We start from the raw sequence: 14796 nt of genomic DNA, 5'->3' as shown, positions 1-14796 counted from the left end.
CTTATTCAGTTTGGAGAGTTGTTGTATAATAGACGAAAACTTGCATAACGTATTAAACAGCTTCCACATTCCGTGGATTTATACACATCGGCATCCTTGTTTCAAACATTGATGTCCACTAAGGTTAAAACAGGGGCCTGATTTACTAAACTGAGAGTGGAAAGTCTTTTGTTTTATCTAATAAGAGTAAAAAGTTTTGCTGCTGCAATTTTGAATAGTTGAATTATCACCTGGTGATTATGTAACCAACATGAAATGCCACTTTTATAATGACAGCCCACCACTTTAGGGACATTTTGCATGTCATGTCAAAGCATTTTAAGCTTTCTGTGCCTCGTTTCACTGTGTTTTGTGCCAGCTGTAAAAAAGGTCGTCACAAATTGCCAACAGTGAGAGTAAATCCTGGACTAATGGCAGTGATTTTGCATGTCTTGCAATTATAAAGTCAGCAGTGCCGACCTCTCTAAGTAGTAACTTTTTGGGGCTTTTGGGTTTCTCCCATAAATCCTGTAAAGCTAGAACCATAAATTAGCTAACAAAAACAATTTTATGTATTGAGCTCATTTCATTATATGAAAACTAAATGTGCTTAATACAAAATATTAAGACATGAACCCCTCCCCTCAAAAATAAAAAAAACCCTCTAAGGGAGTGAACAAAAAACAACAACAACAAATATTAAGTGTAGGCCTGTGTGAATAGAAGGTCTGTTTGACACACAGATTTAGTTGATCTCAATTTAATCTCAATTTTATATTGCGCTGGGAGCCAATGAAGTCATTTCATTACTGGGGTAATGTGGGTAAATTACAGTGACCTGTAAAGATTCTGGCTGCTGCATTTTGGACAAGCTGAAGACGTTGATGATGTTGATGATTTGGGAAATCTTGCAAATAGAGCGTTGCAATAATATAACCTACTTGATTTGAATGCATGGACGAATTTCTCAGAGTCAGTTTTAGACAAGATTTTTTTAACCTTAGATACATTTTTAAATTGTAGAAAGCAGTTCTGATAACTATACTGATGTGGTTATCAAAACTGAGACCACTGTTTAAAATGATACCAAGGTTCGTGACTTGCTCACTGTGTTTTAGAGAAATGGATGATAAATATGAACAAATTTTGGACCACAAGCATTTCTGTCCTGTCTCTGTTCAGTTCTAAAAAGTTTTGAGACATCCAGGACTTAAAGTCATCAATGCAGCTCATTGGTTTATGAACAGAGGTTAGATCATAAGAGGGAAGTGGTAAGTACAACTGTGTGTCATCGCTATAAGAATATGAGGCTATATTATGACAGTACCAAGTGGGAGCATGTAAAAGTTGAACAGTAATGGACCAAGGACTGATCCTTGAGGAACCCCCAATTGAATTTTGTATTTGAACAGATCTAAAACTGCTAATTGAAACATAAAAAACTTTGACCCTTTAGATACAATGAAAAGCAATAATGTGTCTGACCTGTTAAACCTACTGAGTCATGAAGCCTTAAGTTGGATTATGATATGGTACAATTATTAATTACTAATAGATCTAAGTTAGTTTTATTGGGTGGTAGTGTGATTACAGCACATTTAAAAGAAACAGGGAAAATGCCAAACTGGAGAGAGAGCCGTTGATAAAATTTACTAAAAGATTTGTAAAACAATGAAATACAGATTTGACAACTTACATATATTAATTTTGTATCATTTTTGCTATAGCTGGCATTTTTGAGAAATTTCTTTCTCACAGTTGTCAAATAGACAGATAGAATGGAGGTTGGGCTTAAAAACCACACTGTTGAAGCTTTTGCATGAGTTCAATAAGGAAGATGTTTTCACTCATCTGCTCGCGTCTAGTCTGCTGTTAATATGTTCTTTACTGTATTCAAAGATTCATACGTGTACCCCTGTATTATTTAATGGCAAATGGACTGATTCTTATATTTTCTACTCTCCCAGAGTATTCAAAGCGCTCTACACAACATGGCACATTCACCCAATCACTGTCTTCTATGCTTTTAAGTGCTTACTAACTACCATTCACACTCATACGCCGATGGATGCAACTTGGGGTTAATATCTTATCAAGGACATTTGGCGTGCAGACTAGTGGGAGCCAGGGATCGAACCACCAACCTTCCGATCAACAGATGACCCGCTTTACCTCCTGAGGTACAGCCATACAGCCATGTGCTATAGTGTATATGATAATATTAGACATAATATTATAACATTTCCCCCTCAATATTATCTTACTTTGGTGCATTTTATTTGCCAAAAATGAAACAAAACAAACAGTAAACATAAGTTAAAGATGAAATTCACAGGCAGTCAAATTCTTCTTCTTGTTAATCACGAAGTTGATAATCATGAAGTGAAAATCTGATATTGTGACAGTGATGGTGTGGATGCCACTGACCCTTTTTAATTTGGTTTTTCACTGAGATTCAAAGTAGAGGTTTTCAAGCATTACCTCTCTCAAACTCTGCATTTGAGTGCAACATTACCCGCATATATCATTCACATTAGGCGTTATTTACAACAACACTAATATTTTCAATGCTTGTGCGTTTTGAAAACACACTTTGGAGCATGCTGTGCATCAAGGCCTTACTGGCACTGACATCTGCCATTTGATTTCTAAACAGCCTCTTCTCCGTCAGTGCGTATCTGTCAAGAGCCTGACTGCTGCTCTGATTTGGCATTGGAGTAAATAAATATGGTTTAGCTGATTGTGAGGTGCGGAGCGGCCACATTAATCACCGATGACAGCGCGGGCATGTTGAAGACCGGCGATTAATGCACGAGACATGCACAAACAAACAGAAATAACGCTGTTGATTCTGCGCGTACGATGACCACAGGAGAGCTTAGTCATGCCACATTAATATTACTGTGCAGTCATCAGCTACAGCAGCCGGCTCCGGTGTGCGTTAAACACTACCACATTGTAATACGTGAGTCTGTGTGCCAGTTTGAGGAGGAAATCTGTGAGTCTGGCACAGACAAGCCGTCACAGGCACAACATACACCTAGAAGAGAGGTAGCTCTTATTGCTTCAATAATGTTTCGCTCATCATATTGATTTTCTTACTGCTGGTATAATTACAGCCACTTGACTCCAGGCTGTGGGCATTTTGTGTTCAAAAAGGTCTGTTGATTGTAAGTTGAAGATTAAACCTTTAAATCTTTAACCAGTATTGTCGCTTAACAGTGCTTTACAGACACACTTGGTGTACAGACTCTACGTGATTTCTTGTGTTAATAAAAGCTGTTAGTTTCTTGCTGTTCCTGTTTTTCTTTGAAATATATCCTTTCTCCTCAACACCTTTGTTTGCGTCTACACTCACTGGGCATTTTATGAGGCACACCTTGTTACTACTGGGGTGGACCCTCTTTTACCTTTGCCTTTAATTCTTGATGGCAGAGATTCAACAAGGTGCTGAAAGCATTCCTCAGAGATTTTGGGAGATTTTTTGAGATCACATCTCAAATTTGCTCCTTTTGGATTGGTTGAGGCCATTGGAGTAAACTCTTGTCATGGTCAAGAAACCAATTTGAGATTATGTTAGTGGTCAAAAAGGGATGGACATGATCAGCAACAATACTCAGGTAGGATGGCACTTAAACAATGCTCATTTGGTACTGAGGAAACCAAAGTGTGCCCAAAAATGTATTCCTCACACTATTAAACCACCACCACCAGCCTAAACTTTTAATACAAGGCAGGATGCATGCCTTCTTTTTGTTTATGCCAAATTCTGAACCTGCCATCTGAATATTGCAGAAGAAATCGAGACTCATTAGACCACTTTTTCCAATCGTCAGTTCTGTCTAATTTTGGTGAGCGTGTGAAAATTGTGGCTTTAGTTTCCTGTTCAGGTCATCGTGACCATGTCTACATGCATAAATGCACTGAGTTGTAACCATGTGATTGGCTAATTAAATATTAGCAATAATAAGCAGTAGTTTGTTTTCCCTCCTTTTTCTTCTTTATCAACTTCTCCCCTCTAATTATCTACAGCTTGGTGTACTTTCAGGTTGCAGTCACATAACCAACATAATTACCTCACATGTTTATCTCTAATTACTTTTCCTTGACTTCAGTGTCAAAAGCTTTGAGGTGAAGTACCTGTGTGAAGGTGACCTCTGAAAAGTGGCCCACACTGCTCACACCACTTACATTAGGGTGCTTAATAATGTGGTGGGTGATGTGAGTCAGCCCTGTTGATACTACAGAAGTAGTACAGCCTTATCTGTTCTTAGTGTTTTTCTTTATGCAGGCTATATGAACTTAGACATTGATGTGAATAATGTTTCCATTACCAAGTGGGAAAAACGTGAGAAACTTTGGAGTCACAATGAAATAAAATGGTTTTAATAAGAAATGTGGCTCGCCCTGCTGTCCACTCATCTACTTAAACACTTCCTTTATTAAAGCTTTTAGCATCTCTGACGTGAAACTAATTAAAGGTAATCCCGAAAGCTGGAAGTACAGCAACCCCGAAAATGAGAACAAAACCACAGCAAAATGAGTTACACTACAACATTCAGCTCTCTTTGAGCTTTGAAATAGGGCCAATTATCTTTATTTATACAGTGAGCTTGGCAAACTGTTGAGATTCAAAACATATCAGCATATTAAGTCATTATGGCACAGGCGGTAATTTACATGATCTGTGTCAGGTATGTTGATCATTTTGGTTTGTGAACGTCGTTTGAATGGTGTGCTGCTATGAACTCTGGGAAGGCCTTATTTTCTTAGAGTTGGGAAGTGCATCGTCTGCTAAAGGAGGTAAGGAAGCATGCACTGAGGCACCTTGTCTCTGCAATTTGAGAATTTGACCAGCTCTAATGACGGCTGCCATGCAGATAATTTACTCAATCAGAAAGTACAAATGATTTGACCACAACCAAAGTCTCATCTCTGCTTTTGTCTTTGTTTTATCATCTGTTTACTGTCCTGTTTTCCGGTTTGTGTCCTGCCTTGGTAATGGTTTGATTCCTCATGTTATTCTCACAAGTTTTGATTTTTCTTTGTATTCAATGTGTGTCTGCTCATCACTGCAGCCTTTTAATTCACACCTATTTATGAGCTGACTAAGTCACTTCAGTCTTTCAAAATCTACCAATATTTACTTCCTGAATTCCCAAAACACAACAAAAACACCAAAATTCACATAACATTTCAATATGTGCCCTTTTAGTCTTTTGCACAGAGACAGTAGAGTGAACAGAAGGATGGGCGGCACTGTTTGTGCTCCCATTGGAAAGAGCCTCACCTGTTCTAGCAGGTCCTCCACTTTCCTTTGCCAGCTCTCCCTGGCATTGCTCAGTTCCTGCTCCTTGCTTTGCGCCAGCTGAGCCAAGGCTGAGCTTTTGTCCTCCTCGTGCTCCTCTTTCAGCTCCTCACGTAGCTTCTTACACTCCTGCCTATAGCACAGCACAAAATGAAACACATATGCGTTTATGTTTCAAGTGCTTTATTAATCATCCAGTGTGATTCACAAAACCTGTGTGGAAAACTACACAAATTCAATCTGTGAACTGCGAAGTTTCAGACAACCTGAGAGTAAAATAGTGTGACAGAGGAATCACGTATGAGTCGAAAGTAAATCTTAGTGAGCTCAATAAGGACCCTACAGCAGCAGCAGCGTTACTGACAGGTAGCTTAGATCAGAGGACGCTCCATTTCAGCATTTTTACCACCGTTTGTAAGATGGAAATTTGATTTTTGGAAAACAGTGGGAACCTCCGCAAACTTCTTTCTTGTGAGTGAATAACCATAAATCACTGGAACTGGGGGATTGCCTATATTGATTAAGTGTCAACTCTCAAACTGATTTATGTGCTGTGCTGACAAGAAATTGAGCACAGCGTTAGTTCAATCAGGCCATAAAGTCAAGCCCAGCAGTGACCACAGATAAAATGATGTTAACACCCACTCATGTCAGCTGATACCCTCTTATAGATTCAGGTGGCAAATTTAATATAGGGCCTACTGCTTTAGTGTGGAAGCCACTTTGCAACCCACTTCTGCCAGGTTGCTCTAAAAACTCCCTGGGGGAATCCCTCCCTTAAGTCAATCCAGAGTGCTGCAGTGAGAGTACTGACAGAGACTAGAAACAGAAAGCACATTCCTCCCAAATTAGCATTGTCGCCCTGTTAAATCCAGAACTGATGTTAAAATCCTTCTCCTTACATATAAAATCTTGAATAATCAGGCCCCTATCATATCTTAAAGACCTCTTTGCACCATATTATCCTAAAAGATCACTTTGGTCTCAGACTGCTCCTGCTACTGTACTGTGAGCTTTTCTTTTCACTCTCTGTGTATTCATATACCACAACTGTAGTTAATCATTAGTTATTATTCATCTCTATCACTCTCTCACAGTGTGTCCTTTGTCCTCTCTTCCTCCCCTCACCCCTATCCGGTCGTGGCAGAACGATGCCCCTCCCTGAGCCCGTTTCTGTCGGATGTTTTTCCTTCCCTCTGTTGCCAAGCGCTTGCTCATAGGGGGTCATGTAATTGTTGGGGTTTCTTTCTAATATCGTAGCGTCTTTACCTTACAATATAAAACACCTTGAGGGGACTGCTGTTGTGAATTGGTGCTATATAAATAACCCCAGCTCCTCCTTTAATGCTTTATCTGACTTAATCTGAAATCTGCTGTCAATGATGCTTGATCCTCTCTGTGCTCCTGCTGATGCCCTCCCCATCACCAGTTTTTACTGTCTGCATAATGAAGGGTGGCAAGGTCCCAGAACAGAGCTGCCAAAAAATGAATTACTCCAGTCATAAATATTAATCTTCTTTTGTCTACAGGGATCTTGACTGAACTGAAATTATGGATTGCCTGGAGGATATCAAATAAATCTAACAGGTATGCTCTGGGAAAATAAGGAACTAGAATTCAGCTAATTCCCCCAAATGTTGTGTGTTAAGTTTAGGCTGATTTTGTGGAGATGACAACAGAGTCTGAAAGAAGAGACTCGAACAAGCAGCTAGGAATTGGCTTGAAAGGTAAAGGTGCTTCAGAGAGCGCTATAACACCTTTATGGGAACAATAAATTGTCCTGAATCATTAGACCTCAACACAGCTTCCACTGAGCGCCCATCACTCTCCAACACTTCGGCTAACAGCGCTGCGAATGGCAGTGTGTGTGTCTGCGCGCTGCCAATGTGATAGCTGTGTGGGAGTTGAAATGGCAGCTGTTAAATGAAGTATCCAGGCAAACACATTTTTTCTCTCACTTCGAGAGCTGCAAAGTGTCAGACTGAAGGCAGGCTATAACACACACAGCGATGCAGTCACACACCACAAAGTCACGTTCATAATGCAGCACACTTGACACGTGTCATCATTCACGTCCTCATTCAGCATAAAGCAGACGTTCTCCCTCTCTCTCGCTCTCTCACAGACACATCCAGACTTGAGGCGTCAAAGATCTCTGCTCTTCTCTTCTCTGCTGTGCAGGAAGAGCCGAGGGCAAATGGAAAGAGGTAAAAACATGAAGGGATGAAGGAACTGTCAAAGATGGAAGGAATATCCGGATCAAATGTGGGATAATTGGCTGGATTCAGGGATCTGTACAGGCAGATATGAGCCGCATGTGCTCATTTAAGGTGCGTGTGAGATTAAAATTTACTGTGTGCTCAAAATATGTAATCATTCTAACAAGAACTTTGTTCGTACAGTACTTTTAAAACACACAGTTACAATGTGCTTCACAATCTGGTTAAAACTGGGGCGCCACTGTAACTCACCTGGATGAGCTAGCGACCAGGACACTAAGGCTAGGGACCCTTATGGCAGGGGCCAGAATTCAAGACAGAAAATTTCATTCGCGCTCACTCTCTCACCCCCTTCCTGTCTACTCTCTGCACTGTCCATCAAATAAAACATGTTAAGACTGAAAAATAATCAAAGAAAATCAAAAATAACCCTTTTACAGCATAAATTATTTTTTTGTGTTTTAAATTGCAATAAAATTGAAGCTTTTTATACTTGTATACATACGTCAGCATGCGCAATTAATTTTGTTAATTTTATTATTGTGACATGGAAACCCAAATAATAAGAAACCAGAGCCATAGTAGCACCATAAACTATTCAACCTGATGTCTTTCCCAAGATTTGCAAACAAAGGTTAATAACTTATAAACACCAAAAATTACAAATCAGCCACATAATTCAATCATCACAATCTGTACATAAAAACACTTCTATTTTTTTCAAGACATCCCACTAAATGAAGGTATTCTTAACTTATCATAATTAAGGACTATACAGAAAAAAGTCACTCATTGTTTGTTGTTGTTGGTATCCTAAACAGTGTTTAGGACAGTAGGTTTAGTTCATTTGAACCACGCAAATTTTTTGTCTATGACAGATTCTTTTCTTTTTAATGACTTTACTGTAGATACTGCTGCAGTGCATTGCCCTGTTGCATGACCCAGTTTGGGCCAAGCTTTAGACAAGTGCATCCCATTTGACTTTAGAATATTTTGGTACACAGAGGAGTTCGTGGTTGACTCAGTGTCTCCGAGGCACCCAGGTCCCAGGTAGCTATGAAACCAGCCCAAATCATCACCACTCCACCACCGTGCTTGACAGCTAGTGTGACGTGTTTGTGGTGATATCCTGCGTTCGTTTTGGGGTTTTTTCAAACATGGTGCTGTGCATTATTGCCAAACGGCAACATTTTAAACTAAAGCTGTGCTGTCACATTCTTTTTCAAGGGGAAGAGGCTTTCTCTCCTTTCTCCAACAAAGTGCTAAATGTTCTGCTTTTTATAGAGGTTCTCAATTAATCAGGTATATATGATTAACAGCACCTGGCTGCTTCTTATTAGAAGTAGTATGGGTGTACTGAGTTCTTTACAGTACTGCACAAAGACTGTATATTCACCTTTTAATGTTTATTATTATTGCACATACAGTGTAGTTTAGCTTCTATAGTGAACTTCTAAGAACTATGTGATTTAGTCCAAAGAAAAACTTTTCTATTTACTCTGTTTCTGCTAAATTAAGCAAACAATTCCACAACGTTGTCGTGGCACATTTTTGCCTTTCTTATCCACGAATCCATCTCACGTCACCTTGATCGGTCAACATAGGGCCAAATTTATCAACACCCTGTGTCTGCTGTTTTTCATTCTTTAAGTCCACACATCCCTGCAGCATAATTAAACACATACATCATACAGTTATGAGAAAATGTAACAGTCAAGGTCTTTGCATATTTGTAACATGCTGACAAAAGACTCCAATGCTCTCCATTCCAAATCTGTGAACCCACATACATACTTACATAAAGGAGACGTGCCCAGAATAAATTAACACAAGCAGAGAATGTTCAAGAAGAATTTAAGAAAATGCTGCCTACAAAAATATGTTTTCGACAGACCTTTAAAACAAACCACAGCTTCAGCCAACTGATGAGATACACTGCTGTTTCAATATTTATCATTTATAAGAGTCAATACTGCTGTTTGTGACTCTGAAATAAGAACAATGAGGAGGATCTGAATTTAATGTGTATAATGCATATTGTGTAAAAGCCCACTGTGAGGGAAAACAGCCACCGGGCTTATACTGACTCACAGTTACTGCATCACAGGATTTCCGAGCAGCTGCCAGTCGCACAAGACATTTTGGCTGCTGGTACTTTGACAGATTTCTGATTTCCACCAGGCTACGAGACCCATTACAAGGCTAACACACACATCGACTTATGTGGTGCTAAATCCCTGAGGTAGGCCAAAACGTGGAGGTCTTACTTCTCCTTTTGTCTTTTTTGCCATTCTTACGTGTATTCTTGTGTATTTAGGCCGGACATAAACCAGCAAATGTGAGCGATAACACTGATAATCAGAACTGATGGGGTGTGAAGTGAAAAAACAAATACAGAAATAGAAATATATGGAGTAACCACTTGTCTGCAAGTTTGCTTGCAGAATACTTTCTATACAAGTAACAACAACAGTACAAATTCAAACTCAGATCTAAAAACATTTACTGGATTTTCCACTTTAGAAAAAAAAAATTGAAAAAGAAGTTAGTATGACATTAACAATACAAACTTTAGCCTGATTATGTTTCGGGTGCCTGCAGACATTTTAATAATGAGTGCTTGATGATTTATTATTCAATATTAAACAAGCAGGTTCACCGCACAGAAAGTAAAAGAAGAGAAAGTCGTATTTTTGGAGTCACATTAATAAAATGATCCCTAAAAGAACAGCCAGCTCACATTACAGGATGATGTGGGTAATTAAATATTAGCTGTCCTTCTGCTATTTACCTTCTCAAAGTCATAGCACAGGCAGAGGTTCAGAGTTTAGATGTAAATCCTCAAACGCAAACACAACTGCAGACGAACCCTGCTGGAAGCATCTGCCACAAACTCTGCTGTAACATTCAGAAGACTCACACCTTGCAGGAACTTTGTGAGAGGACGTGTCTGTTAAAAGATGCAATAAAAGGCTAAAGAGGTACGTGCAGTCTCTTTATCATAAAACCGCTACGACTGTAGCAACTCAACAAAGCAGTATACTTTTATGTAACATGGGCAAATGCTGTTATAACATTTTCCAAGCAGCTGGTCTTTGTCATGGATTGTAGCATTAATTTCAATATTTCTGGGATATCTGGCGTCAAACTATTATGTTTGTTTAACATTTAGCTAAACTGCCACAGCAGGGAGATGCTGGTGTCATGTTCACTCAGGTCACCAGCCTAGTTTTAGGTTGGCCAGGTTGGAGGGGGAGGCTGTTTTTCCACTGTGGGGTTTTTACCTTACAATATAAATAAATATAAATAAAATAATATGTAAATACATTTTAGCGACATGCTAAAAAAGGTCTCAACAGTTCTTCCTGAGTATATCCTCTGATTGGCTGTCACTCACAAACAGAAGATTAGAATAGCAGGTAAATGGGGCATCTGTGCTCACAGCGTGCCAAATTACACAAAGACTGGACTAGAAATCAGGACCTGTCAATATATCTCATTTTCCTAAAAAAAAAAAAAATGCGTATGCAGGCCATTGATGCATAAGTGATGCAGCATCACTGACCCCTCTAAAAGTCCGCCGTTGATCTAATTCAGTGATATTTTGCAGGTTAACGGAGACAGTTTTTTGGCTGAAACAGTGACCTTTAGATCAATACTTCAGTCACAGCGGAGATGGAGAAAGGCTGTCATCTTCTGCCCAAGGCTTCCTGCTGCAGCACATTTACAATGACTTACTTTTCGGCCAATATTTATCTGCCACCGCTGTGAGATATTCAGTATTAGTTGGCTGGTTCTAACTATGATATAAAATAAGCATTAAAATTCTTTTTATTTTGGGATTAGGAGGAAAAAACATGAACTACACATCCCTTCTTGTATTGAACTAGTCATCGCATTTTTAACTTTAGGGTCTGATCAGCTGTCCAATACCTCCAGTGTTATCACTGGCACTAACTGGTTACAATATCTACAGGGAACTGTAACACAGAGACAGCTGTCCACATTAAAAAAAACATTTTTCACTTATTTATTTTATCCACTACTGTAATTGTACTTTTTGTGATACATTTCTTCCAGAATCGACACTGCCCTTCAATAAATCCTGTTTTCATATGAATATAAGCAATAAATACATTGCAAGTGCTCCCTGAAATGCAGCAAATAGGATGTGAATAAAAGCCCTTCTTGTGTTTTCACACTCAGGATGCAAACACTTAACTTAGTCCGTTAAAAGAAGGTTCAAAATAAATGATTTCATTTCCTCGTGAGCGTGCCTATTAAAGCAGGATGGATGTGTATTAGGATATACACACTTCAATACCTTTTATCATCTCAAGTCATACTAAATCGCTGTATTGAACAATGGTATTTCATACTGCACATTTTTTTCATATCATGCAGTCCTTTGCAGTCATACTACCTGCTGATTTCTGACTTTCATTTCACGCTCTTTTTCTCAGCCTCAGAGTTCGTTTAATCAGTTAATGCCCCCGCTCTTTGTAAAGGTCACACTTGATATTGTTTAATATTTCTGTCTTTTCCTCGATCTACCGGCCCAAAGATGTCTTCTTACCCGACTGTAATTTATTTTCTACTTCTCTACTTAACTTTCTTGTATTGCCCCACTTCACTCTTACTCTTTCCTTTGCACTCATTCTTTGTGTGTTTATCTGAATCTGATTGTGCATACTTAGAGGCTTTCAGATGATCAAATCAAGTAAAATCCACCTGCAGTGCTGAGAAAAAGTTTTTGCCACTTCCTGATGAGTTCGTTTTTTTGTATATTTAGAACACTTACATGTTTTACATCATCAAATCAAATGTATATCAAACAAGACCTGAGTAAATTTAAAATTTAAATGATGATTTTCATTAAGAAAAAAAAAAAGCTCTACCTAATAACTGGTTGTTCCACCACTGGCACCATCTTTAACATCACTGTGGGGGAATTTTGGCCCACTGTTTTTTGCAGAATTGTTTTCATTCAGCCACACTGGAGAGGTTTCAAGCATGCATGGCCTGTTTAACATCATGCCAAAGCATCTCAATTGATTTTAAGTCTGGACTTTTATGAGGCCACTCCAAAAAACAATAATCTTTTTTTTCTGAGTCATCCAGAGGTGGATCCAGATCTTTGTCCTTCTGCATAACCTGAGTATGCTTGAGCGTCAGGCGATGAACTGATAGCCGGACATTCTCCTTCAGGATTTTCTGATACAGCGCAGGATTCATGGTTGCATCAATTACAACAAGTCATCCAGGTACTAACCATCATACTACCACCACCATGTTTAACTGTTGGTGTGATGATCGTTTTATGAAATGCTGTGTTAGTTTTATGCCAGATGTAATGGGACTCTTTTGGTTTTTGAAATTAAATTAATTACAGGAAATTGTAAGTCATCATTTAATAACAGGGAGCAATTACTTTTGCAGATTAGGGCACGTAGGTTTGGATAACTTTTTCCACTTGATGAATGAAACTATCATTTAAAAATACAAGTGGCCATTAGTACTACCCCTCAGCCTCATGCTCCTGTGGTATAAATTTGAGTTCCTTTGAGTTCAAGGTAGATAAGATTTGTAATAGATGCACCTAAGCTATGAATTTAAAAACCCCATGTTGCCTCGTTCTTAAGTTATTGTGTTCAGATTCATAGGTCCACGCCATCCACCCGGGAGGGTGATGATAACTCCCCATCAACTGTTTAAGGCAGAGAGGTAAAAACTATGTTTTGTATTTACTTGAGTTATCTCTGTATAATATGATGATCTGAAACATGTAGAGATACCAAGAAGGTTGCAAATACCCTTTCAAATTAACAGAAATGTGGAAAATACAATTTGATTTCAGTTGTAATTTCGTTGGTTAGTTATTAGATTATGTGTTATCTGTATAATAACAACACCCCAACAACGCCAGTCCAGTCCATAGCCTTAACAGAGAAAACAGGCCTCTCTCTCCCCAGCTGCCTACTTCATCTTTTGCATGACGAAGTCAGCATTCCCGAGCCCCTTGAAAGATATCATCTCTCAAGTATGTCACAAGTCTGCTGCAGGGCCTCCTCCCACTAGGACGTGCCCAAAACCAGTAAGCGTCCAGCTCAGATCAGATAAACTATCTCCACAGCTCCTTTCGAGGTGGGGGAGCAGCGGCTCCTCACCCTACCTCTAAGGGAGAGCACAGATGGTCTTTGGAGCAATCTCACTTCTGCTTGTGTCTGCAGTCTTATTCTTTCGGTCACGGCCCGCAGCTCATGGCAATAGGTGATGGTATGAATACAGATCGACCAGTAAATTAACAGCTTCACCCCAACACTCAGGTCCTTTCACCACAAAACAGTGTTCCAGCGTTACCGCAGACATCTGCAGTAAATAAATGTAATACTTGCTTGTTGAAATACTTGGGCGATCACAGACTTTGTTCTGATATTATAACTTAAAATGCTTTTCCTTTTTGGGCACACCTCTGTAAGGTACACAAAGTCACCTTGAAGTATAACAGATGCATTCAGGTAGGGACAGATGTGGGATTTTAGTGTACTGCTATTTCTTAAGAGTGTAGGGGATAAACTAGAATAGAATTAGTATTAAGGATTATGATGAGTCACAGCAACTGGAAAGTGGTGACAATTCAAGTCTCCTACGCATGTGAACAATGAATTAAGACAATAAAGCACAAAAACCACCCGAAGACTCAGTGAAGGTGCAACAGAGCAAAACAGAAATATTGGCATACTGACGCATTTATATTATCCTGATGTTCCCCATCAACAGTGAGGGACAAACTTTAAGAAGCACATAAATAGAAGGCCAATAGGTGTCAAGCCTCGCATTAAATTTAGGAGAATTGATGTTAAAAAACTGAAGCTGAATCTTTCTTCTCTTATCTTGACAATCATCACAACCTAAATCTGTCAGCAGCCTCTCTCGGCAGCTTTTTCTTTCTTTTTATACTCTCCCAGAAGTATGATTTTTCTGGTTAATAACAGTATTTATTTAACACAGAGAATTCCTCTTTCACAAAAGCATCAGACAGTTGGCTAATTTCACCTTCTGCATTACATTTTAAGTTGCTTCCAGTGAGGAGGATGTTTAAATAAAAATGACAAAAACAAAAAGGGGAGATTGTGTTACATGCTGAAATAGCAGCTCTGCTGTGATGTTAATGATCAGACCTGATGCAAAGTGCATCTTCTCATTTTCCCTCTGCTGTGCTCACAAACTATCTGCAGCAAATTCACTTAAATACTTTATAAACCTCAGACTCGGTGACATTCAGTCTTC

At 39.1% G+C, this 14796-nt stretch overlaps 1 protein-coding gene across 3 annotated transcripts in view; it reads right to left on the bottom strand.

The window, feature by feature from the left end:
* The window catches only part of fam184ab (family with sequence similarity 184 member Ab), a 193518-nt gene that overhangs the window by 58766 nt on the left and 119956 nt on the right, over window positions 1-14796 (bottom strand). For all 3 annotated transcript variants that reach the window (XM_019346150.2, XM_019346152.2, XM_019346153.2), the window contains exon 13: window positions 5270-5420. In XM_019346150.2, coding sequence (XP_019201695.1) covers window positions 5270-5420 — 151 coding nt within the window. The remainder of the gene's footprint in view (window positions 1-5269; window positions 5421-14796) is intronic.

Source organism: Oreochromis niloticus, linkage group LG15, assembly GCF_001858045.2.
Source record: "Oreochromis niloticus isolate F11D_XX linkage group LG15, O_niloticus_UMD_NMBU, whole genome shotgun sequence".
NCBI lineage: Eukaryota > Metazoa > Chordata > Actinopteri > Cichliformes > Cichlidae > Oreochromis > Oreochromis niloticus.
Note: the sequence above shows the minus strand (reverse complement) of the source record. Positions and strands in the feature narration are given on the sequence as shown.